Source organism: Lepus europaeus, chromosome 14 (genome assembly GCF_033115175.1).
Source record: "Lepus europaeus isolate LE1 chromosome 14, mLepTim1.pri, whole genome shotgun sequence".
NCBI lineage: Eukaryota > Metazoa > Chordata > Mammalia > Lagomorpha > Leporidae > Lepus > Lepus europaeus.
In genome coordinates this window covers 24,191,003-24,217,796 of record NC_084840.1, presented here as the reverse complement: position 1 = coordinate 24,217,796, position 26,794 = coordinate 24,191,003, and the positions used below count along the sequence as shown (strand labels likewise).

The 26,794-nt window shown below is 43.1% G+C and overlaps 1 protein-coding gene across 1 annotated transcript in view; it reads right to left on the bottom strand.

Moving 5' to 3' along the window:
• The window catches only part of HSD11B1 (hydroxysteroid 11-beta dehydrogenase 1), a 48,070-nt gene that overhangs the window by 4,606 nt on the left and 16,670 nt on the right, over positions 1–26,794 (bottom strand). Inside the window, exons 2-5 of the mRNA XM_062211305.1 lie at positions 25,913–26,026; positions 25,016–25,146; positions 24,227–24,338; positions 23,916–24,101 (exon numbers count right to left, since the gene is read on the bottom strand). Coding sequence (XP_062067289.1) covers positions 23,916–24,101; positions 24,227–24,338; positions 25,016–25,146; positions 25,913–26,000 — 517 coding nt within the window. The 5' untranslated portion in view covers positions 26,001–26,026. The remainder of the gene's footprint in view (positions 1–23,915; positions 24,102–24,226; positions 24,339–25,015; positions 25,147–25,912; positions 26,027–26,794) is intronic.

Here is a 26,794-nt window from a genome sequence, read left to right as displayed (position 1 = left end):
ATAGCAGTCATTTTCTGAGCCTCAGAAAAAGTGAAATATCAAGGACAGGGACACGGGAATATGGAACAAACTGGGATTCTTGATACTGTAAGTTGACCAAACCACTCCTGAACTTATGATCTAAGAAAAGGGAACCTCTATTTGTTAAGCCACTGTCAGCGGGGTTTCTGTTACATGTGCAACAGAATGCAATTGATGACCGATATAAAAGTAATTCAGTTAGGAGTGGCCATTTGGCCGAGTGGTTATGATGCTGCTTGTGATACATGCATCTCATGTCAGAGTGTCTGGGTTCAATTCGCAGCTGTGCTGTCAATTCCAGCTTTCCACAAATGCACACCCTGGGAGGCAGCAGGTGATAGGTTATGTAGTTGGGTTCCTGCCACCCATGCAGGACACCTGGATGGAGTTCTTTTTTTTTTTTTTTTTTTTTTTTGACAGGTAGAGTGGACAGTGAGAGAGAGTGAGACAGAGAGAAAGGTCTTCCTTTTCCGTTGGTTCACCCCACAATGGCCACTGCAGCCGGCGCACCGCACTGATCTGAAGCCAGGAGCCAGCTGCTTCTCTTGGTCTCCCATGAGGGTGCAGGGCCCAAGGACCTGGGCCATCCTCCACTGCACTCCTGGGCCACAACAGAGAGCTGGACTGGAAGAAGAACAACTGGGACAAAATCTGGTGCCCCGACCGGGACTAGAACCCAGGGTGCTGGCGCCGCAGGCAGAGGATTAGCCTACTGAGCCGCGGCGCCAGCCTTTTTTTTTTTTTTTTTTTAAAGATTTATTTATTTGAAAGTCAGAGTTACACAGAGAGAGGACAGGGAGAGAGAGAGAGAGAGAGGTCTTCCATCCGATGGTTCACTCCCTAGATGGCTGCAACGGCCGGAGCTGTGTCAATCCGAAGCCAGGAGCCAGGAGCTTCTTCCAGGTCTCCCATGCGGGTGCAGGGGCCCAAGGGCTTGGACCATCTTCTACTGCTTTCCCGGGCCATAGCAGAGAGCTGGACGGGAAGTGGAGCAGCCAGGTCTCGAACCGGCACCCATATGGGATGCCAGCGCTTCAGGCCAGGGCATTAACCCACCGTGCCACAGCGCTGGCCCCTGGATTGAGTTCTTGACTTTCGGCTTTGGCCTGGCCTAGGGAGTGAACCAAGTGGATATCTCTGTCTCTCAAAATTCAATTAGAGAAAGAAAATATAGGTGAGAATTAAATTCTTGGTTATGAAAGATCATTCTAACAGAGAAGTGAAACAATATGTAAAACAATGTTTGATTTTATATAATGTAAAATTTCTATATGTCAAAATAATAATTGGAATAAAATCACTTTAAAGGTAAAGGGCAAATGATAAACTAGAAAACCATCTGCAATATATTAGACGACACAAGCTTAATATCTGATCCTTAATATAGAAAAAAGCTCTTATGAATGAAAAATACAGAATCATCACTTTAAGGAACTACTGCCCCTCCATCAGTTGTGAGGTTGGGTTGGGATGACTCCACACCTATGCTTCAAGAATGGGTATGTGACACAGGGTGTCCAGCCAGAGCATTTGGATCAGTGAGAAAGTCTAGGGCTCGGTCAGTGACCCAAGCTGCGCTACAAGACACACTGTTGACTGCTTAACCAGTATTTGATTTTCTTTTATTCTCTTGAACTTATGTTTTTACCTGTTGTAAAGATTGCTGGTTTCTCTCTCTCTCTCTCTCTCTCTCTCTCTCTCTCTCTCTCTCTCTTTCTCTTTAAGATTTATTTATTGAAAGTTAGAGTTACACAGAGAGAGAAGGAGAGGCAGAGAGAGAGAGAGAGAGGTCTTCTATCCTCTGGTTCACTCCCCAGTTGGCCTAAATGGCCAGAGTTGCACCGATCCGAAGCCAGGAGCCAGGAGCCTCTTCCTGGTCTCCCACGCGGATGCAGGGGCCCAAGCACTTGGGCCATTTTCTACTACTTTTCCAGGCCATAGCAGAGAGCTGGATCAGAAGTGGAGCAGCTGGGACTCGAACCAGCGCCCTTATGGGATGCAGGCACTTCAGGCGGCAGCCCTACCCACTACGCCACAGCACTGGCTCTGCTAGTATCTTTCAATATAATCTTTCTTCAAAAAGTTCGTGAAAAATGCAATTAGGAAAAAATTCTGCATGGATTAATTTTTTATACCAAAGTAAACTTTTAATTCCATTTTTCTGCAAGCTATTTGAAGTGCTCTCCTAAGTCTTTTGCCCTTCTTTTTTATAGAAGTGTAATCCCTGATGGGCTCAAAATTTTCTAGGATAAAATCCATATTTCATGGATTCCCTCAGCCAGATGTTGCCAAAGGGCTATGTTCTGTTTCACGGGATGCAAATAGAAGTGTTTCATGTAACTTCTGGGTATTTCCTTAAAGGAAAGTACTCCTTCCTTCTTGGCGCCTGAAGGTAGGTTGTGATGGCTGAGGCTCCAGAACTGTTTTGGATCATAAGGTAGAAGACACATATTGATAATGGCAAAGAATTGTGATAGAAGACAGAAAGTGGGTGACAATGGAGTTGCCATGTTAGCCCCAGACTAACTAGCTTCAGGGTTGATTTGCCTTCTAACTTGTTCAATCCTCCGGCATTAGGTTTTGCACATCTGAGAGCTGAACTAAATCCTTACTGACAGTCCTGCTCACTTGTGTGCAGCCCATGGGTGTCTCAAAGGAAAGCTGACATCATATCCCTGATTCTAGGGGTGAGCTTGTGTGATCTGTTTGATCCTGTTCTTCTTACTCATTTTTGATCCAGAACTTAGCTTGTGCCACATTTTGGATGTGACTTAAGGGGAATTTTGTTAGAGCTTCTCAAAAAGTTCTTTGTGTTTCTGGGCGAGTTTCTGAGAGTGACATCCTCTTTCTCTCTTATGGACGTGTGTGTGCATGGCTACGAGAGCTGGCATTGCCACAGCTGTCTCACTGTTAGCCTGAGGATGAAAACACATGACAAGAACAGGGCCAGGAGAATCATGGGGACATGCAGTGGGAGCCAAGTCAACTGTGAAACCACCCTGCATCTGAACTTCAGTTACATCAATAATTTTCTTTACTTTTTATACAAAAAAAAAAGGTCCAAATCAATTCTAGGAACAGCATAGTAGTTAAAAGTATGAGCTCAAGAGTTAGAGGACCCAACTAGGTATGCCATTTCTTAGCTGTAATATGTAGATAATAACTTTACCAAGCTAACAGAATCCATGTGACATGTGTAGCACAAACTCCAACACAGAAAAAGTGTTCAGAAAATACAGTTATCATTAGTAGTATTAGTATTCAAATTTGTGAGGAAACTATGAGTTTTTTTAAAAAATCATGTTGGAACAAAAAGTTACTTAGAGAAAAGAAATATGGCACTCTCATAAATAAATTCAAATTAGATTGGAGAGCTTATGTGGAAAGTTAAGTAAAATAAGAAATGGGGGAATTTATAATCTAAAGGTAAGAGACATTCTAAACCTCTGATGTCAAAGGCATGCGCTCTGAAGGAAGCTGTAAGATATACAAAATGCAAGGCACAGCAGTGTGCTGAAGCTTTGCCATTGCCTTCCCGCTCACTTCCCCTTCAGAGAGACTCTCTGGCCAGAGAGAGTCAGCCTGAGACAGCTGTGCAGTCCTTGAACACACATCATGCTCGCTCTCTCAAGAAATTATGATCAGCAACACAAGGGTCTTAATTGCTGCTGCTGGGTTTTGAACTAAAAGGACAAATGAGCCTGGGATTCGAGTGGCCATTCCAGGGATGGGAGATAAATCAGTAGAGACAAGCATCCTGCAAGGCTCAGCAGACACATGGGACAAACATAATGGCCACAAAACTGGAGCCAAGGAGGAGCTAACATTTGTTTAGTCTTAGCAGTCAAGGCTGAATAGTTGTCCAAAGTTGCAAGCTTAGTGAGTAGGAAAACCAGCATTTAAATTTGACTCCAGTGGCCTACACTTTCAAGCACTAGTTAGCCTTCCCTTTACAGAAGCTCCTGGTTTTCATAGGAGTCCTTCCTGGGAGCCATGAACCCAGTCTGGCTCTGCATGTGATGAAGTTTCTCTCTGCTTTGACAGTGAAGCCCCAAACTGATTTGATTTCTCATAAATAGATAAAATTAATTCCTCCTAGTCTCTTTGCATTAATTTTCTAGGACTGCCAAAACAAAGTACTAAAAACTTGACAGTGTGAGACAGGAATGTATTCTCTCACAGTTTTGGAGTTCTGAAGTCCAAAACCAAGACACCAGCATGACCATGTTCCCTCAAAGACTCCAGCTGAGAAGGCTTTCTTGTCCTGTCCTGTCAGCCTCGCACATCAACCAGGAAGCCATGGTGTTCCTTGGCTTGTAGATGCATTGGTCCAGTCTTTGCCTCCATCTTCAATTCACCTCCTCTGTGTTATCTTTTCTTTTGCCTGTGTCTTATAATCTTCTTCTAAGGACATTTGCCTTTAAATGTAGGCCCAGTTGGATCATATGGATTGATTTAATCTTGAGATCTTAATTACATTTGCAAGCACTCTTGTCTATAAAAGGTCATATTTACAGGTTCTAGGTGGACTGTCTTTTGAGGGGCCACCTCTCAGCCCGGCACACCCCTGTTAGTAATGATAAAAATATCAACATGGCATTTAATGTGTTTGTCCAGGTGGCAATGAAGATGCAGAAGCAAGAGACTATGTTAAGCCATAGACTGGTTCCTGTAGCAGTGATTTTTTTGTGCAACTCACAGAACACAATGCATCCTATTTCCTATCCTTAGTTTTCCTTAAGTTATGCTCAAGGCACAAAGGAGAGGTCTTACGTGGTCTTGCAGGAGAAAAGCAGAGGAAGGTGAGAGAAGAGAGAATAGGAAAGAGTAAGTGGAGGGAGAGAGTCATTGAAGGAGCCAGGCATGGCAAAAGACTTCCTGAAAAAGTCACAATGTAGATGCATAGTTTAAAAACTTTAAAAACAGTGAAAAACAATACTGAATGGACTAGACAAAGACACTGAAAAATTTTTAGCCTTTAGTATGAAGATTATACTTGAGGCACACACCATTACATAACTATCTGTGGTTACAACTGTCACCGACATTTATTATGACTGTATTTCGTCTTTCAGATTTCATGACCTACCATTGATCTTAACGTTTAAATTAGTACTTCTCAAATTCAGTGTTCTTGAGGACCATGCATGGATCAGCCTGTTAAACTGAAGATTTAAGCCCATTCTGCACATTTGCATCCCACCAAGATTTTTCTAGCTTTTGCAGTATCAAAGAGCTCAGCAGGAAAGAGTGACTTTAGCCATCAATCATATTTATGGTGGGCATTGAGGGTTGGTTTGGGACAGGTGAAGTGTGGTTGCTGAAGCCTGTTCAACCTCATCTAGGAATCCCTGAAGAAATGGGACAAGGAGGCCTTTGGAAGGGAAGTCCCACAATGACAGCTGCAGGAGGCATGGAGGAATTATCAGTTATGAAGTCGCTTTATTTTTTTTTTATTTGACAGGTAGAGTTATAGACAGTGAGAGAGAGAGAGAGAAAGGTCTTGCTTCCGTTGGTTCACTCCCCAACTGGCTGCTACAGACGGCGCTGCGCCGATCCAAAGCCAGGAGCCAGGTGCTTCCTCCTGGTCTCCCACGTGGGTGCAGGGGCCCAAGCACTTGGGCCATCCTCTACTGCCTTCCCACAGCAGAGAGCTGGCCTGGAAGAGGAGCAACTGGGACTAGAACCCAGCACCCATATGGGATGCTGGCGCTGCAGGCAGAGGATTAACCAAGTGAGCCACGGCGCCCCCCCCCCCTTTTCTTAATTTTATTTATTTGACAGGTAGAGTTATAGACAGTGAGAGAGAGAGAGACAGAGAGAAAGGTGAAGTCGCTTTAAAGACCAAACTTAGGATGACATGGGAAAACATGGCTCCCCCAGGGTCATTTTCAATCCTGCCCCACATGACAACCTGAAGTGGTGAGTGTATGCCCCTGTGTTCCCAGGACTCAGGGGAAAATACCATCAGCAACTCCCGCCAAGTCTCAGGAAAAACTATGAGTGTCCCAGACAGGCCTCCAAAATCCAGGAAGGCACCCAGCAGAATAGTCAGATTGGATCCCCAAAGGATCAGGCAGCATCAGTGAGCTCCGAACACTTGCCAGGACTAGAAGAGGCCCATCTATAACAGCTGAGTTCCTGCCAAAAATAAGACCTTTCCTACTCTTGACTTTTCTTCCCTCCATTCTCCCCTTTCCTATAACCCAAGAGAGGCTGGAGAGAAAATGAGTGAGGAGGTGGAGTGGGGGGAACCAGGAGGAAAGGCCAAAAGCTCGCCCTTTCCTACCCCAAGTTTCCTAACAATAGGTTCCAGCTTGACACGGGGAAGTTTGTGTTCAAGTAAAATGACTAGACATTTTACCTACTAAAGTGAGACTGCTTTAGAGACTGGCATCCATCCAAGGACCTTTTATTGTCCTAGAGTGACCTGAAAAGTGTTGCTGCCTGCCCTAGATCACATTAAGGTTCAGGGAGAGCTGCCCATAGAACAGGTTTGAACAGGCAGGTTTGATCTTCCCTACAAGATCCACGTGTTCACCTGTCGGTGGAAAAACTGTGCCAGTCTGAAGTTCATTAAATAAAATCAGTAAGTAAATAAATGTGCTGTTTTAAAACACACGAGGCTGTTCTGAAAATGAGGGGATTAGAAGGCTAAATGCTTTTGCCCAAGGTTAAGTTTTGGTGTGTGTCAAGGGAAAAAAAGCCATGACTGCGAATAAACAAGTGGCCGCTAGATTGTTCTTCTGGGGAGTTGTAGACCACAATGGAATAGAGCTATGGGGACCATATTTTCTGAAGCAAAACATGGGACATGGAGTCTGACAAGTATGAGTGCAGACATGGTGATACATGGGACGGAATGTTTGCAATTAGCTCTGTCCCAGAAATGCTGGGCCTTAGCCACTGTAGAAACAGCAAGAGCCAGAGAGCTGGCAGAGAAGCTATGCGCTGAGGCTTGTTAGCTGTGCGGAAGAGGTCAAAGGGAGGCCTGGGTGCTTTTGTCCATCCTCTCCCCACCCTCCATCTTCAGCTGCCTTGCTGAGATTTTGAAATGATTTCCACTTCAAAGGCGGATTTTAAACTACTCTAATTGAATGTTCAGAAGAAAGTGCACAGGATTGAAAGGCTTGGTTCCTGCTGCCTTCAAACTTACAGAGCAACCCCACCCCCACCCTCACCTCCACCCCCAGTGAACAAGCCACATCCTCTACTGAGCTAGCCCTAATTTGAAGTTCACCAGGCCCAAGGCTCGAAAGTCATCCTGGATCCTGACCTCCCCCTTTCCCACAGTGTTCTTAAGTGTTTCCTCCGCTGGGACCCTTGTGGTCTCAAGTCTACAACTGTTTGGGTTGGGTCTGGTTCTGAAGATACCTCTATCTTCTCCAGGCCCTGGAAGACCTAAGGTATCATCATAAATACTGAGACAACCCACAACCCAGTGATACTTATTAAAGCAATGGGGATGAATGGAATTGTTAAGGGAGAATTTGTTAGAGGATTTAGGATGGAAGAATCCAGAGGAAACCAACAATGAAAGTTGGGGAGATGACGAGCGACTGAAAAACCTGCGCAGGGTCAGACAGCTGAAAAAACCCAGGGGAGTGTTTTGGCTGAAGAAAAGAGAGACCGTGGTGTTGAAATAATCTAAAATGCTACAGAGATAAGTAAGATAAAACCTGTTACTAAATTTCTGTTACTTACTGTCTTAGGGTATCAGCACATCTAAGGCAAATGTAAAAGATGTGAAGAACCACTGAAGAGTGGGCCCAAACCAGTTCTACCAGCACTTCTACATCCGTGCTGGGAGAGGGGAGAGCTGTCAGTGTCCCATGTGTTTATCTGCCAAGGCTCAGGGAAGCAGGTGCATCCTCCTGATCTTAAGCCACCCAAGAGGGGCTTCAAGAGCACCATTTGGAGAACTTTCCAAGTGTCCCCGGGAATTTGGGTGCTGGGATTTGCCTCACATCTGAAATTCTACAGGCAAGAGGCTGGACTGACACTGCCCTCACCTGAGAGCAAAGCTGAGTGCACGGAGAGGTCAAGTATCTCCATCAATTGCAGTCTTCTTGGAGATCAAATGTTGAACCTGTGGAAGACGTCTGGTCAAGAGTCACCTCTCCAGGCACGAGGGGTAGACTGGGCTGCAAGGGTTGGACTGATAGAAGCCCTGGAGCTGAGGAGGAACTGAACTGAAATAATGGGCTATTGGAGGCATTACTCTCACCAAGGAGAACGGGATAAAGGTGGTGGTGTCTCCTGCAGGGGATCTCTGATGAACCCATGAAAAAGCTTTCACCCCACCCCAACCCCCTGTTCATATCTCTTCCAAGTCTCTAGACCTCTAGGATGGGGATTCTTTTTCCCTTTGGAAATAATTTCCAACTTACAGAAAAGTTGCAAAATGAGTAAATAGTCCTACTTTTTTTTTTTTTTTGAGCACTTTGAGGATAATTGCTATAATTGAGGTCATTGCTGATCCCATGTCCCACGCACCCTGTACTAGTCAGCTTTTTGTCACTATAACAAAATACCTGCGGCAGTTAACATTATAAACAGAAAAGGTTTGGTTTGGGCTCCAAGTTCTGGAGGTTCACACCCCAAGATTGGGCAGCCCCACTGGTTGGATATTTAACGAGGGGTTCTTGCTTCGAGAATCTAAGGGGGCACAAAGCATCACAGGGCAAGAGGAAGCACACTCATCTTTGTGGTCTCTTATAAAGCCACCAGGATTTAATCATGGGGACTCCCTAACTGCTAAAGCTAATCCAATGGTCTCCCAAAGGCTCCACCTCCAAACATGAAAATTGGATTAAGTTTCTATCCTCTTAGTACCAGTGACTTAATACTGTGCAGACTAAGTCTTTAATACAAGGACTTTTAGGGGACGTTCAACATCCAAACTGATACACAAACCATAGCACCTCCAAATGCTGTAATGTTCATTTTTTCCAGGGACACTTTTCTATATAGCCGGAGTACAACCACCAATACAAGGGAAGTAACTTATGAGTTTACTAGGGCTGCCTTAACAAATTATTGCAAGCTGGATCGCCTAAGACAACAGAGATCTAATCTCTCACATTTCCAGAGTCCAGAAGCCTGAAATCAAGGTGTTGGCCAGGACAAGCTCCATCCAAAGTCTCTGGAGAGAATCCTTTCCTTCTGCCAGCACTCCTTGTGGCTCCAACACCCCAATCTCCTCTGTTTCCACCCAGCCTTCATTCCTCTCCCTCTGTCTGTGTCAGCCCTTCTCTTATAAGGATATCGGTTTGGATTTGGAGTACCTTAGAAATCCAGGATGTGCTCCTCTCATATCTTTAACTTCATTACACCTGCAAAGATTCTTTTTCCACAGTTAGGATCACGTTCACCATTCAGGGAGTTAGGATGTAGATATATCTTTTTGAGGGGGGCACCATTCATCCTACGACAGTAACACTACAGTAACACTAATATATCCATATCATCTAATTCACAAACCCATTAAAATTTTGACACATGTCCCACTGATATTTATAGCAAAAGGAGCCAGTCAAGGATCATATTGCATTTAGCTGGCATGGCTTTTGAGTCCTCTTCAATTTGGAATGAATTCCCCAATATTTCTGTGACTTTTATGACCTTGACCCTGTTGAAGAGTACAGCCTGAAATTTTGCAAAGCTGATACACTGGAGCTGGCTCATACTGGATCATGAGAACTAATTGTTAAATATTCACAAATTTTGCAAACAAGTTGATGTCATGTGAATATGGCCACTGTGGGAGCATTTCCACTATGGAAATGGTACAATTCAGGTTTTTTATTTGTTTTTTTCTGGAGAGCTGGTTATTAAACATTTACCAGCACACCATGAAGAATGTCCTTCAATTTAGATTTGTCTCATATTTCCTGGTGATTCCGGTGAGACTCTGTTTTTGGCAAGATAATAGAAGTAATTGACGCCTTCACATTGTTGCATCTGATCTCAACTTACACCATTACTGATGATGAACCTTAATCATCTGATGTAGGTGGTATCAGGTTTCTTCACTGTAAAAATCATTCATTTTTTTCCCTTGTGATCGAATGTTTTGTAGCATGGTCCTTCCTTCTTCTTCTTCTTCTTCTTTTTTTTTTTTTTGGTCAGGCAGAGTTAGACAGTGAGAGAGACAGAGAGAAAGGTCTTCCTTCCATTGGATCACCCCCCAAATGGCTGCTACGGCCAGCGTACTGCGCCAATCCAAAGCCAGGAGCCAGGTGCTTCTCCTGGTCTCCCACGCGGGTGCAGGGGCCCAAGCACTTGGGCCATCCTCCACTGCCCTCCCGGGCCACAGCAGAGAGCTGGACTGGAAGAGGAGCAACCGGGACAGAATCCAGCGCCCCAACCGGGACTAGAACCCAGGGTGCCGGCACCTCAGGCAGAGGATTAACCTAGTGAGCTGCGGCGCCGGCAAGGTCCTTCTTTTTCTTTAAAGCGATCTCTAAGTATACACTTCAGTGGCATTAAGAACATTAATGTTGTTGTGCAATCATCACCGCCATCCATTTCCAGAATTATTTTCCTGTTGGAAAACTGAACTCTGTAACCAGTAAACAAAGACTCTTTATTCTCTCCTTCCCCGGCACATGGCATCCACCGTTTTCTTTTCTATCAATTTAATTCCTTTAAATATTTCATAGAGGTGGGAGCACACAGAGTTTCCTTCCTTTTTAAGACTAATACTCCATTGTATACAGGCACCACATTTTGCCTGTTCAGTCATCTGTCACTTGAATTGCTTTCATATTTAAACTATTATGAAGAATGCTGTCATGAACATGGAGGCACAAGCCTTCTTTGAGACCTTGCTTTCCATTCTTTTGCATAGATACCTAGAAATAAAATTTCTGGATCATCTAGTATCTCAACTTTTAATTTTTTTTTTTTTGAGGAAGTGCTATACCATTTTTTCACAGCAGTCATACCATCTGACATTCCCATCAACAGTGCACAAGGATTTTAGTTTCTCTATATCCTGACCAACACTTGTTATATTTTTCTCGCTGTCTGCCTTTATAATAGTGGCCATGCTGATGGATATGGGTTTGTATCTATAGCTTTGATTTGTATTTTCCTAATGATTAGTGATGCTGAACATTTTTTTTCATGTGCATGTTGGCTGTTTGCATTTCTTTGGAGAAAAGTCCTTTGCCCATATTTGAATTAAGTTGTCTGTTCTTTTGGTGTGAGTAGGGTGGCACTTTGCAACTATGAAGATATAAATCCCCTGTTTCTCATTACATTTTTACAAACTAATTTTAGTATCCTTTGATGCTTCCTGGCTGAATTATTTCTATAATCGTTGCCAAATGGTGACTTTCTAATGTCATCATTTCTCCTGTTTTTTATCATTTGGCTTTCCACTATATGGCAATCACTGCTTTGCTCCTCATTTACTTATTCATGTTTTTTTTTTATCCTCAAGTAATTGTAGTTTCTTATTGCTTGTAATGTGTTATTACCATTGATTATTTTAATGTTCCAATTGTCTCATATTTGGCTAGTGGAAACCCTTAAAAAGTTGCCTCTGTGTCCTAATGTGTACCTGTTGTTCTTTGAGCATTTATTTACCTACTGATAAAATAAGATTTACAGACTCAGCTTATACCTTTCCTGCCACTGCCCTGGGATCAACAGATTCTGCAAGAAGCATTTGTTCCTTCTGATAAAGATGATATTTAGAAAATAGGATGTGGTGCCACGTATGCTCCTAGTTCCTCTCAGTGGACAGAGGGAATATATGCATATATATGTAGATTCGTGCATATATTTCTGTATCTATCTTTGTGTATTAAAAACTATTAACTCATACCCACACCTCCAATTCCAATCCAGAACCACAAGATTCATTGTAATTTTCTTCTGTGAGAAATTGGCTTCCGTTACCCTCAGCTTATATTATGTAACTGAATAATACCTCCTGGATGTGGTCATTTCTCCTTTGCCTTTCTTTGCACCCCCTTCTCACCCTATCTGGACCCTGACGCCCAGTGCCAGGCCAAGTGCATGCCCTCGTCATGCCGCAGTGCACCCCGTTGCAAATGACCTCATCACTTCCTCGTTCTGACACTTCGTGCCAGGTGCTGCATGGATACCCTCTTTGGCCCATTTTGGCCCTGACACTGCTCCAGGCTACCACTGCTGCCTCTCATGAGGGTTGTCTTCTCATCTCAGTCAGCCTCTGATATCCCAAGGCCGGCTTCTGCTATTGCTCCACGAGACCACCCTGCCCTATCTCGCTCAAGAATGACGGCCAATGTTGTCCCCACTCTCCTCCACGAAGATGCCCAGCTTGCTTATCCCCTGTGAACGGCTTTTAGATTGAATTATTCAGGGACAACAATGCTAAATGTTCCACAGTACATCAGATAGTCTCACCCAAGGGCCTATAGTGTCCCCATTAGGAAGTTCTGAAGTAAAAACCTAGACATAGAGAGAGAAAAAAAAAAAAAAGAGGGAAAATTTGGCTGTGTTTCTCCATCACAGTGTAAGGAAAGATGTGAAACCAGAGATCCACATACTAGAGAGCATCTCACATGTATTCACTCAGGGAGAACATGCTGATTATTTTCCAAATTTGCTAGCTCCGGGCAACCAGAAATGAAAGAACACGCCTGCCTTTAAGGAGTGCACAGCCTAGTCCCTGTGGATGAAATGCTGTATTTCGTCAGTTTTAAGAGGCAAGCAGTTGTAAAACACATTATTATGTGCACCAAGGAACAAAAGCTTGCCAATAGAACATAATTCTTATCTTTTGGAATTTTTATTTTATGCTCATTGAAAAAGTTCTTTTATACTTATCTTTAGACTTATGTAGACAGTTTTTTCTGTTACCTTAAATCATATATCATTCCTGTATTTTCTTAGTAATACTTTTTCAAATGGAGCAATTTCCTCCATCATGAAATATCATCCTTTTGTGGGAAATATTCCTTAAAAAAGTGTTTTCCAAGATATTGACACCTATTTTGTAAGTTTTGATGGTCCTGTTTTCTTGGTTTGTCTTTTAATAAGATCTTATCAGAAGTTAATATCAAGAAAGAATTAATATAAGTGTACTGCATCAGTTGATATAATTGATACTTTGAATTTCTTACATCTATTCCAAAGGACTTGACATTTTTCTGGCTTTAATTGTGTTACTGGGTGTATAATTGGCAATCTGTTTTTATGTTCTTGGTAACAAATTACAGTAGAGCTTTGGCTACTTGTGAATATTTTTCTTTTTCAGTTCATCACAAAGTCCTTGGTTTGGAAAGAGATTTGAGTCATTCCTATACAACCTATATTTCTTCATTAATATAAAATTTATACCACACTTTTCTGAGTATATGCGGTTATTTGTGTACAGTTACCATTTATTTCAAAGTTGAATCTTGATATAATTTTTAAAGACATGACACATCAAACAGTTATGTTGAACCCATAAAACATACAACTGAGTTGAAGTGATGACAATAGGAACAGCAGTGACCAAGTTTGCTTGCACAGGTAATGACAACTATGCCACCACTGCCTGGCTGGTAGTGATTGTAAGATGCAATTGAGATAAAACACATCTCCCTTTCAGTGTTGTTAATATTTGAATAAATATGGCTTCCAGAATCAATGAAACACAGCATCACAACCACTCTTTGATCTGATCCCACATTCACAAGCAGCTTTGCAATGATTAATTTGGATATGCTAGGCATTCAGATATACTAGTCATTTAGATTGACTAAAACTAAAAAATCTAGACTGACAGAAGCAATATTGAGGGAGGGCGATCCAAAAGATACACAGGTGCTATGGACATATCTACGGTTGTCTGTGCTCCTCTAGTCTAATCCTGCCCTGCTGTGGTCTGGGCTGATTAGGCCCGACTCAGTAACTGTATCTCTCCAGGATGGTTATTAGGATTGAGTTGAAATTGACCATGTCATATATTAATCAGGTTCTGACTTTTGGTTGACTGTGATGGCCAATTTTAGGCACATAGAAGTTGGCTATTATCATTGTTGGTAGCTCTATGTAGAGATTCATAGACCCATTGAAAAAAAACTTATGAAAAATATTTTTTACACATACATTTGAGATTGAATTGATGATTATACTGTGATAGATTCTTAGAATTACATTTGCCAAATGAAGTGATGGAAATACTTTTAAGAGAATTGTCATATATTACCAATTGCTTTAGACAAAATGCAAAGCAAAGGACTAGAATTTTTAAACTTAATAATAATGGAAGTCAATTAAAATGAACAAATGATGTATATCCCTTCCCACCAGGAGTATATGAAAGTGCCCACCTCACATCTACTTTGCTGAATTGACAAAAGTTTTCAACAAGTGACAATTTTGTAGGCAAACCAACCCATCAACCAACCAAATGAACAAAAATCAGCTCCCTCCAGCCCATGGTATTTACCTGTAATTTGAATTTATTTGCTTACTTGTGAGCCTGGGTATAATCTCTGTCTTTATGGAAGTCAGTCATCCTGAGCAGAATTTATTTTATTTTATTTTATTTTATTTTTTTTGGTTACCATTATAGAACCTGTCCTTCACTTTACTTTTTTTTTTTTTTAAAGATTTTATTTATTTATTTGACAGGTAGAGTTACAGACAGTGTGAGAGAGAAAAACGGAGAGAAAGGTCTTCCTTCCGTTGGTTCACTCCCCAAATGGCCGCCACGGCCGGAGCTGTGCTGATCTGAAGCCAGGAGCCAGGAGCTTACTCCCGGTCTCCCATGCAGGTGCAGGGGCCCAGGGACCTGGGCCATCCTCCACTGCTATCCCAGGCCACAGCAGAGAGCTGGACAGGAAGAGGAGCATCCAGGACTAGAACTGGTGCCCATATGGGATGCTGGCGCAGCAGGCAGAGGATCAACCAACTGTGCCACTGCACCAGCCCCTCACTTTACTTTTGAAAAGATTACTCTGAGCAGTTCAGAAGCATACTAAATGAAAGGTAAAAGCCTCTTTCATTAAACACTATGGATCTCATACTACACAATATGAATTCTTTTTCATTTAAACATGATTTTTGTAGGCATTATGTTTAGAAATGTACACCATGTTTCACTATAATTTAGGACTCTGACCCTAGGGATGGACATTGAGTTGCTTCCAGTCTTTTCCTGACTCTACATAGTGCAGTAGTAACAAGTTGACTTGCACTGGAATGTGGGCTCTATGACAGGCACTTTGCCATGGGTGTTTGGGCTCATAGTATAAACTTGTCATCTGCAATAGTACCTGGTTCAGTGTGGACCCTCAATAAATACTTTTTGAATGGATGAATATATTTAGGACTCACTTGTTCAAGTTTATTATTTCTAAATCTACGACCCGACACCATCAAATTATTAGAGAACATTGGGGAAACCCTGCAAGATATAGGTACCGGCAAAGACTTCTTGGAAAAGACCCCAGAAGCACAGGAAGTCAAAGCCAAAATTCACAATTGGGATTGCATCAAATTGAGAAGTTTCTGTTCTGCAAAAGAAACAGTAAGAAAAGTGAAGAGGCAACCAACAGAATGGGAAAAATATTTGCAAACTATGCAGCAGATAGAGGGTTCATAAACAGAATCTACAAAGAGATCAAGAAACTCCACAACATCAAAACAAGCAACCCACTTAAGAGATGGGCCAAGGACCTCAATAGACATTTTTCAAAGAGGAAATCCAAATGGCCAACAGACACATGAAAAAATGTTCAAGATCACTAGCAATCAGGGAAATGCAAATCAAAACCACAATGAGGTTTCACCTCACCCTGGTGAGAATGGTTCACATCCAGAAATCTACCAACAACAGATGCTGGCGAGGATGTGGGGAAAAAGGGACACTAACCCACTGTTGGTGCGAATGCAAACTGGTTAAGCCACTATGGAAGTCAGTCTGGAGATTCCTCAGAAACCCGAATATAACCCTACCATACAACCCAGCCATCCCACTCATTGGAATTTACCCAAAGGAAATTAAATTGGCAAACAAAAAAGCCGTCTGCACATTAATGTTTATTGCAGCTCAATTCACAATAGCTAAGACCTGGAATCAACCCAAATGCCCATCAACAATAGACTGGATAAAGAGATTATGGGGCATGTACTCTGTAGAATACTATACAGCAGTTAAAAACAATGAAACCCAGTCATTTGCAACAAAATGGAGGAATCTAGAACATATCATGCTGAGTGAATTAAGCCAGTCCCAAAGGGACAAATATCCTATGTTCCCTCTGATCAGTGACAACTGACCAAGCACCAGAAAGGAAACCTGTTGAAGTCAAATGGACACTATGAGAAACAGTGACTTGATCAGGCCTTGTCCTGACTGTTGATGAACAACTTAATACTTTATCCCTTTTTTTTGTTCTACTTAATACTATTGGTTGAACTCTGTAATTAACACACAATTATTCTTAGGTGTTTAAATTTAACTGAAAAGTGATCCCTGTTAAATATAAGAGTGGGAGGGGATTCCAATACAATCCCATCAAGGTTGCATGTACCAATGCCATCTCACTAGTCCAAGTGATCAATTTCAGTTCACAATTGATCATACTAATAGGTCTAAGAGTCAAAGGGATCACATAAACAAGACTAGTGTCTGCTAATACTAACTGATAGAATAAAAAGAGGAGAGAACGATCCAACATGGGAAGCGGGATACACAGCAGACTCATAGAATGGCAGATGTCCCAAACAGCACTCTGGCCTCAGAATCAGCCCTTAAGGCATTCAGATCTGGCTGCAGAGCCCATGAGAGTATTTTAGGCATGGAAAGCCAAGTCACTCTGGCAAAAAAAACAAAAAACAAAAAACAAAAAAAAACCTAAGGACCTAAATGAAAGATCTCTGTGAGTGAGATCCCAGTGGAAAGAACAGGCCATCAAAGAAGGAGGTACCTTTCTCTGAAGGGAGGAGAAAACTTCCACTTTGACTATGACCTTGTCTAAGTAAGATTGGAGTCGGCGAACTCAAAATGCCTTCCATAGCCTTGGCAACTCATGACAAGAGCCTAGGGTGATTACTGACACCATAAACAAGAGTGTCAATCTGCTAAGTCAACAACAGGAGTCACTGTGTACTTTCTCCTCATGTAGGATCTCTGTCCTTAATGTGTTGTACAATGTGAATTAATGCTATAGCTAGTACTGAAACAATATTTTACACTTTGTGTTTTGGTGTGGGTGCAAACTGTTGAAATCTTTACTTAATTTATACTAAATTGATCTTCTGTATATAAAGATAACTGAAAATGAATCTTGATGCTAATGGAAGGGGAGAGGGAGTGGGAGATAGGAGGAGTGCGGGGGGTAGGTTGTGTGGGGGGGAAGCCATTGTAATCCATAAACTGTACTTTGGAAATTTATATTTATTAAATTTTTTTTTAAAAAAAAGCATCTTGAACTTGGTGGAGTTTGTGTTGAGAAATAAAGTTTATGCATATATATAAAAAAGAACATGTATTTGGCCGGCGCCGAGGCTCAATAGGCTAATCCTCCGCCTTGCGGCGCCGGCACGCCGGATTCTGTCCTGGTTGCCCCTCTTCCAGGCCAGCTCTTTGCTATGGCCCGAGAGTGCAGTGGAGGATGGCCCAAGTCCTTGGGCCCTGCACCCGCATGAGAGACCAGGAGAAACACCTGGCTCCTGGCTTCGGATCAGCGCGATGCGCTGGCTGTGGCGGCCACTGGAGGGTGAACCAATGGCAAAAGGAAGATCTTTCTCTCTGTCTCTCTCACTGTCCACTCTGCCTGTCAAAAAAAAAAAAATTAAAAAAAAAAGAACATGTATTTGTAGGATTTTTAATATAGCAAAACATTGGAAGTAATATAAATGACTGGCAGTGGGAAATAATTAATTTACTATATCTATACTTAAACCCATATATCTGGGTAGAAATTCACAAAATGCTAGCAGGATTATATCTAGATTATAGGACCGTGGGCTGTTTTTATTTGCAGTTTTATATTTTCCAATTTGTGTTGTGTAGAACTTTTATATCATAAACACAAAAAGATTGTAGGGGGCTTGTTCCATTATGAGAAATTTGCTTCAGAAATAATTTGCCTTTTGCTATGCTTCTTGCTTGTGCAGATAATGTTCTCTATATAATATGCTGCTCCTGTTCTTTTTCTGTTGTTCAGAGATTCTAGAGACAAATTTGAAACCTGAACATGGCACCTAGATTGAATCTAATTCAGGTACATTTATCATCTTTTCTTTTTTTTTTTTAACTTTTATTTAATGAATATAAATTTCCAGTGTACAGCTTATGGATTACAATGGCTTCCCCCTCCCATAACTTCCCTCCCACCTGCAACCCTCCCCTCTCCCGCTCCCTCTCCCCTTCCATTCATATCAAGATTCATTTTCAATTCTCTTTATATACAGAAGATCAATTTAGTATAAAGATTTCAACAGTTTGCACCCACATAGAAACACAAAGTGAAACATACTGTTTGAGTACTAGTTATAGCATTAAATCAAAATGTACAGCACATTAAGGACAGAGATCCCACATGAGGAGCAAGTGCACAGTGGCTCCTGTTGTTGACCCAACAAATTGACACTCTAGTTTATGGCACCAGTAACCACCCTAGGCTGTCGTCATGAGTTGCCAAGGCTATGGAAGCCTTCCAAGTTTGCCGACTCTGATCATATTTAGACAAGGTCATAAAAGACAGAGTGAGGATAGTAACCAGTGATCCTAAGAGTGGCATTTACCAGGTTTGAACAATTATACAGCATTAAGTGGGGAAGAGGACCATCAGTACACACAGATTGGGAGTAGAGCCATTGGTGGTAGAGTAGAGGTTATGATTACAAAGGAATGAGGCCCAAGTGCGCTAGACAGGGTCTAGAACAAAGGACAGAGTCATTATTAGAGGAGCTAAGAAAGGTGCTGAGTAAAAGGCGAAAGATTTATACGATCTGAAGAGAAACCAGAGTATACATTTATCATCTTTTCTTAACACCTGGTTTTCTGTTTGTATATTTACAGATGAAGTGCACAGGTTTAAGCCTCCTCAGACTCTGGTGGGTGAGGTTAAGGACACACAAGATGATAGACCCTTGCTGTTTTACCCAGAGTGGGCTTGAATGAAATCCCTGGCCTGATAGCCTTGACTACTCTCAACAGGAAAATGTGGAGCAATAATTGTCATGGATAGTACTACATGGTTCTCACCCTGCATTAAATTGTCTCTATCCCCACCCTACCCCCTCCTGCCAAGATCTCCTAACGCCTTTTAGGGTAGATACAGCATTGAACTAGATAAATTCAGCAGTTTCATCCTCAATTCTTTCTTCAGATTTTTCCCAAAAACTGTCTCTCAAATTTAGGCCACCCTGGATCCTTGAATTTTTATTGCTTTGTTGTTGATTCTTACTCTGAGTTCCTTTTTGGCGCTCTTCCAGGTCCTAAAGGTGATTCATGCACACCTCCCTCACCCCTGCACACTTCTGCCCTTGCCCCAGGATCCATCCAACCCTGCGGCCATTCCTACCCTCCATCCCTTATATGAGGGAACTGCTGAAAGTTCATGAAAAAATGGAAGTAAAAGGTAGATTAATTTTGATACCAAAGCAATTGAGAGATCCATGCATAGCTTTTTCCTAATACACATTCTCATGAGCTTTTTGGAGACTTCCTGTATTCTCATGCATAAATCCTCTTGCATAAAAGGAAACCTGAAATCTATTTCTGATGTAATTAAGGGTTAAAGACGCCTCTTAGAACACTCAGAATGACTGGCTTGAAGGACGAATTGCCCCTTTGCACACTGAATCTGGGGCTCGTACTCATCCTAGAACACATCACTGCTCTGTGCCTCACAGCATACCCTTACATGAGGACTTGGCCCTCCCCTTGGGAAGGAGTGGGTATGCCAGAGCTGAGAGCGGAGATGAGGCCAACAGCTGTGTATTCCTTCTACAACAAAACATTGTGGATACGCATAGTTGAAAAACCTGATTTTTTCCCCCTTTTTGTAATGTTGAATTCTTGAAACAGGTTTAGACCACACAGGCAGCCCTCAAACGACAAATAGTTTCACTCCCAACAAAGTGACTTCATTTGTTGGTTTGAGTTTTCCCACAAAAGCACTGTCTTATGAGATATTGGCCCCTGGCTAAGTCAACATAGTATGCCCAAAACTCTGCATATTTCTGTTTTAAAAAGTGGTATGAGATGATGCTGCAAATGAGTAAACCAGAAAAAGAATCCATTTGAATAAGACAGAAAAAGGTATGTTGAAAGTTGATCTTTTGAAGATTTCCTTGGAGAAAAGTGAATAGGGTAACTGGAGATACTTAGGGAGCTCCCAGAGAGAGGCCCGTGGGTGCAGAGGTCATTGGCAAGGTGCCTCATTACTTTTGCTGTACTTTCATTTTGGAGAAAGAAACCCAAACTTTTACTATGTCTGATTCCACCTTAAACCATGCCTTTCACTGTCCTTAAAACAGAAGAATTATTATCTCCTCACTTACGTTTCTCTAGTGTGTTTAGCATTTGTGTTATTGCTGGTATTTGTAGCGTTGGGATCACCAGTGAAACCAAAGAAAGATCCAGGGAGGAATGAGAACTTCTGGAAGAACCTTGGTTTACAAGGCAGTAGGTAAAGGCAAAGCAGAGGCACTGACCTGGCTCAGGAGGGAGGAGGTGGAGGTCCTGAAAAGCTCAGATCTTGAGAGGAGGAAGGAACAGGGTGAGGAGAGGACTTGTCCCAGGTTCCTCCCAGGGGTCCAGGGCAGGGGTGGAGAAGAGGACCGTGGGCTCTGCTCTGGCTGTCCAGCATGTAACTGATGGGACACGCCACAGTTGGGTGGGGGTGGGGGGTCTGCAAAGCCAAGGGGCTTGCCGGGGGAAGCAACTTTACTTTTCTAGAATTGAACCTAAGATGACCCATTTTGACTAATGGCAGACAAACTTTTTCCGGATGTTTTCAAATGTTCTCTGCCCAATCCAGTGATTTTATTTGCAGTCAAATTCAAGTATTAATGTCTCTGTTTCAATTTGCTTCACAAATACCAACTAGACATTCTCTTTCCCTCCTTTTTTCTACCCCATAGTCCCCTGTACCCACAGAATGGAATGGGATTAGTTTTCACGATGACCTTGAATGTGAGAGAGAGAGAGTGGGTCTGGGGTATGCATGTGTGTGTGGGGGGTACATGGGTGTCCTGGAGCGCATGCCTCCTCCGGTCTTACATGTTTCTTGGCAAGGGTAATGTGGGAGAGATCACTTGTTGTGTACCCATATCAATGTCTTTTATACGAATAGGCCCCTGGGTTTCAGGTGGACACATGTCTACTTTGAATATAATTTACTGTTGCCACCAGCAGTGGTGGAAGAGAAGCAGACAAACCCCAGGTTGCATTCTTTCCTCATTTTCTCCAGCTAGAATTTCAGGCAAGAGTGAGCCACTGGGCATGTGCAGATGAAGACAGGGCTTCTGAGATGGGAGGATACCTGGGCAGCCTGTGGGGACCCAGGACTGTCTACCCCAGGCTAGTTCAAAAGAGAGAAAGAAATCTATATTTGTGTAAGCCTTGTAAATTTGGCTCTTTTATATATATATATATATATATATATATATATATATATATATATATAGCAGCTAAACTTTTATCCAAACCAGTATGTGGTGGGAGGAAAGGAGGCTAATCAGTGTAACTGGATATCACATGTATAAGAAACTTGATCCATAGGTGCCCAAAAAGGTGTTGCATGGTGGATGGTTGCAAACTGCAAAGAGTGTTCCAGAAGCAACCCTTCTGTCCATGTTAATGCTAAAGAAGTAGCTAAGCCTTTAACATATAAAAGGTATAAGATTTCCATGGAATGCCATACCTTCAACTCCACTGGGTAAAAAAAACAAGTGGTTGTCGCTGTGACTCAATAAACAACTTAATGCGTTCCCAAATAATTAAAACGCCATTCTAGTATGATGGGAAGAATCACTATATTCCTAAAGTTGTACTTATGAAATTTGTACTCATTAAATAAACAGTTGCTCTGGGAAAAAACAAAAACAAACAGAAAAATGCCATTCTAGTACTCTTTGGCTGACCCTAGGACCAATTTTATGTTCACATCCTATGTTTGTAGAACTCACATATTAAAGAGCAAGAAATAATGGATCTGTTTACTGACTGCTTAAAAGAGAATATCCGCCAGTGCCTCGGCTCACTAGGCTAATCCTCCACCTGCAGCGCCGGCACACCGGGTTCTAGTCCCGGTTGGGGCGCCGGATTCTGTCCCGGTTGCTCCTCTTCCAGTCCAGCTCTCTGCTGTGGCCCGGGAAGGCAGTGGAGGATGGCCCAAGTGCTTGGGCCCTGCACCCTCATGGGAGACCAGGAGGAAGCATCTGACTCCTGGCTTCGGATCTGCGCAGTGCGCCGGCCGTAGCAGCCATTTGGGGGGTGATCCAATGGAAGGAAGACCTTTCTCTCTGTCTCTCTCACTGTCTAACTCTGCCTGTCAATAATAATAATAATATCCTAGTACAGAGAATATTCTTTAGTTAGGGAGAGAAGGCAGTGTGCCTGTACTCTGCAAGTCTACAAGCATGCTTCAAAGCAAAAAGGTTTAACTCGTTGGCAATACAGACAGTAGACACTAGGGATCCAACTACAGTCCCACCTTCCAGGGTCTGTGGAAGTGATTAAGTGTCGTTCTATAGGTGTGGAAATATGTGGAAACAGAGGTCATCGCAATTTCAGCATACCCTGGGGCTTCTAAGAAATTCTTTTTCCTTCCCAGTACATTTAGATTTTGAGTGCATCATAGAAAGCCAAATTCGCCCACGAAAGGTGAAAGACATCCTTTGCCTAGATCGAATGTGGAATAGAGTCAACTGACTTGTTAAAGTCACCTACACCGTAACTGATAGGAGGGCTTTGGCCAGTGCCCTGCGATGGACTGGGGATGGGCCCAGCACCCTCGCACTCAGTATGCATCTGGAAGCACTCCCCTCCTTCTGTCTGGGGAGGGCGGGGAGGCTGTGTTGTCTGGGAAGCACAGGAATGCATATCAATCACTCTGGCGGGTAGCACAGACACTGCCCCTTTATCCAATCGCTACACAGGCCTTTCCTGGGCTGGAAAGGGGAGCTCTTTACAACATAGATAGTGTTGCTAGTTTCAATGAGAACTAGCGTTTGTGAGGGACTTAACGCTTTGCCGAGTTTTCTAGGTGGTTTCTGTTTACATTGCCAGGAACTACGTTTGTAGTATTGGCAAGTCTGTTAATCTATTCTTCTTATTGCTCATTTTGCCCTGCCTTAGCCCATGTACCAGATACCTGTAGGTTATTAAAGTTTATCACATCTCACTTCTACCTTTGCATCAACCAACTTCACCAACTTATGGCTCTTGGTCATAGAACAACCAGAATCTTTTTTATCCATTGTTTCCAAGTCTCTCCCTTAGGATCAGGACAGGCCATTCCTCCAACTGCCTCTTGATGTTCCTTTGATTTCCCATCTGTAGATCACAAACCACCAGGCCTCCGGTGGGCATTCTGAACTAATGTTATGTGTCTATTACTTTCAGGAATTTTCTTACCCAACTTCCTCAGTTAATCCCTCATTTTTTATGGTTCTTAACAGTGTCTCTTTTACTCAGCACACGGGCCCCCCCATTGAGCTTACAGACCCTAGTATCTTATTAGTGTACCTGCCTGTCCACATCGCTGGGCAAGCTGTTAATCAGCTGTAGCTTAACATCACTATGAGCATTTCAACCTTGCATTTGTTTCGTGCTACTTTTCTGCTTGGAAACTGATAAAAATTCATGTTCCCGACAGAGCTTAGCACCATTGCTGGCTTCTCCCCCTACCCCTTACTTTCCACACTGGTCCTGTCCCACTCACCAGCTAGCGAGGACACGACCACAATGCTTCCATTGCTCTGCTTCAGCATGGGCAAGGCGGCTACGCTCAGGACCACGTAACTCAGGAAGTTGACCTCCATGCTCTTGCGCACGTGGTGAATATCGTTATTAAAAAACGTCAAAGAAGCGTTGGTGATGTGGTTGAGAATGAGCATGTCTAGTCCCCCTGCAAGAGATGGCTGTGTTGAGACAAACCATCTGGGCTCAATACCTTCCATTTTCCCTTCCTCAAAACGCTCTGGTGACCTGGAAGGCAAAGTGCAGAGGACAAGGAGGGGGAAGCAGCCTCACCCATGAGCTTTCCTGCTTTGGCAACGAATTGTTCTGCAAAGGTCATGTCCTCCATGGTGCCAGCAATGTAGTGTGCTGAGGCTGCTCCCAGCTTCAGGCAGTGGGCCACCACCTGCAGGGACATAGCAGAAATGGTGTCATTCTTGGGTGTAGACTTTTGAGGGGACAGTCTCTGAAGTAATGAGGCCTTAGAGGAAAGGTTGCTTATAGTCTTGTTTCAATAAGACATGAGGTGTGTAGACATGTGTGTGTCTGTGTATGTGAGCAATTCTAGATACAGTGCTCGATTACACTCACAGGGTTCTGAGAAGACTTGCTCCTGAGTGCATCGTGGGTACGAGTGCTGGCTTCCGCGTGGGTAGTTCTAGGTTTCCAAGTGCCTGTACATCTTTGTGTTTGTGAGTTTGTGAGCAGGCATGTACCTGAGAGTCTGCATGGGTGTAAGAATACATGTTCATGAGAAGGTGCTAAAATTTTCATATCTGAATACATCTCTATATATCTGTGTTTCCATGTATAAAATGGGAACGAATAGACTTGTCTATGAGCACATTCATGTAGCTCAAAAACTCTGTGGCCAAATAGCATTTATATGCATGTGAATGCTTATGAATATAGTTTTTATATTTTTGTGGAAGTTCGGGTGTTGGAAACTGCAATGAGAGTACACAGTTAATTGTGCATCTACATGTGGAATTGCTAGCTTCTGTGTGTGTGCGTAGGTGAGTGTGTACAGAACACATCTGGGCATATGAGGGTAGCATGTATTTGTAGGCACAGAACCCTCACCTCCTGCAGAGTTTCTTTTGATCTCGCTGTCACCACCACATGGGCTCCCATCTTCGCCAGATGAAAAGCGATCTCTTTTCCGATTCCTTTGCTGGCCCCTGTGACAATCACTTTCTTTCCCTGGAGCATCTCTGGGGAACCCCAAGAGGAAGTGAGGACCAGAGCCAGCGTGACAGCAACATTCCCTCTCCCTCTCTGCAACAGACAGCCCTGTCTCCACTTCCAGCACCAACGGGGACAAGGCCAGATCAGTCCATCTCACACTGCGCAAATCACCAAAAAGCAGTTTGAGTCTTTGATAAACATGCTCGGAAGAGGAGGTTTGGCCTGGTTGCCCAAAACCAAGGCTCACTGCTGTCATCCCTGTAAACTTCCACACACGGAGATGATAGGACCAAGCCAGCAAGGTCATGGTTCAGCTGAAACGGAGTGTTCCAGATATTTCTGGGCTCGTCTGATTTTGCTCCATTGATTAGGAAGTAATGAGAATCTCAGGGATGCCAGGAATTCCCCCTGGCTTCTGCTTGGTCATCCACTCCAGAGTCCACTGCTGCCTCCCACTTTTCAGGCTCTCCGTTGAGCCTGATGATCTGGCTGAGTTGTGAATTTGGATATTACCCTCAGTGTTGGGTAGAAGATTTGAAATTGCTTTCCATGAACAGTGCCAAATCCAGCATGGCTTATTTAGCCAGCTTGTGGCTGCATGATTGCCCCTCCCCACATCCCTCCGGACCGCAGCCTGTGGCTGGAGGACACACAGATATAGCCCACCTCACGGTCCCTTTTGTTTTTCAGCAAATTTAGGGACCAAGAACCTTGATCTTGGTCTCCAGGAGCACTCCAGCACCCCAGTGCTTTCTAACCTAGTCCTCCAAAATGAGACACATTGGTGCTTACCTGGTCTGAACTCCTCATTTGCAGAATAGTAGTAGTAGGCCAAGAAGAGCCCCAGAAGGGGGAGGAGGTATTTTTTCATAAAAGCCATCAGACGGGGACCTGGCCTGAAGAACCCTGTAGGACACACAGAGAGAACCTACAGAGCTTTCTACAACCTCCTAGGCAAGCAGCAGCCTCTGAATTGTGACATCAGGGACGGGGGAGGCTGGAGTAGTCTCAGGCAGTGCTAGCCAATTTCCCTGTCAGAGCAGCGATTGGCTTTGGGTGGGATCCCATTCGTCCCTGGCAGTCTGCGTGGTGGATTTCATAATGGACAATGTTTACTCCATTTCATTGAGCAAGAGGAGACTTCCAGATGGCCAAGCTCATGAGTGTGCAGGACTGAATTCCTGAGAATCCCTACCCGGAGCCCATCTTCCTCTTAACACCATTTACGCTAGGGATCAATGGCCTTTCAAAAATAGTTTGTCAAAGGCAGAGAGAGAGAGAGAGAGAGAGAGAGGAGTGTGTGTGGGGCTTCTGGGGGAAATGTGAGTAACAGCGAAGAGAACCAAATCCAAGCCAAATCTCACTCTCAGCCCCACCCCCCAGTCGGAAGCAATTAAAAATAACAGCACAAAACAGCAAAATAAGCTCAAGAAAAAAATGTGCACATTTCGGAAAAAAATAAAAGCAAACAAGCCATGTAAGCCCCAAACTCAAGTTCAGTGAAAAACTATTACAACATCAAAGGGAAATTGCAAGGCAGCCAGAACGCAGATGGCGGGAAACCCAAGACCAGTTCAAGACTCTCAGGCAAGTGCAACGAAACGTACACTTATTACTTTCACAGAGAATAAAGAAGAAATAATGAGTGCCAAAAAAAAAAAAAAAAAAGGCACT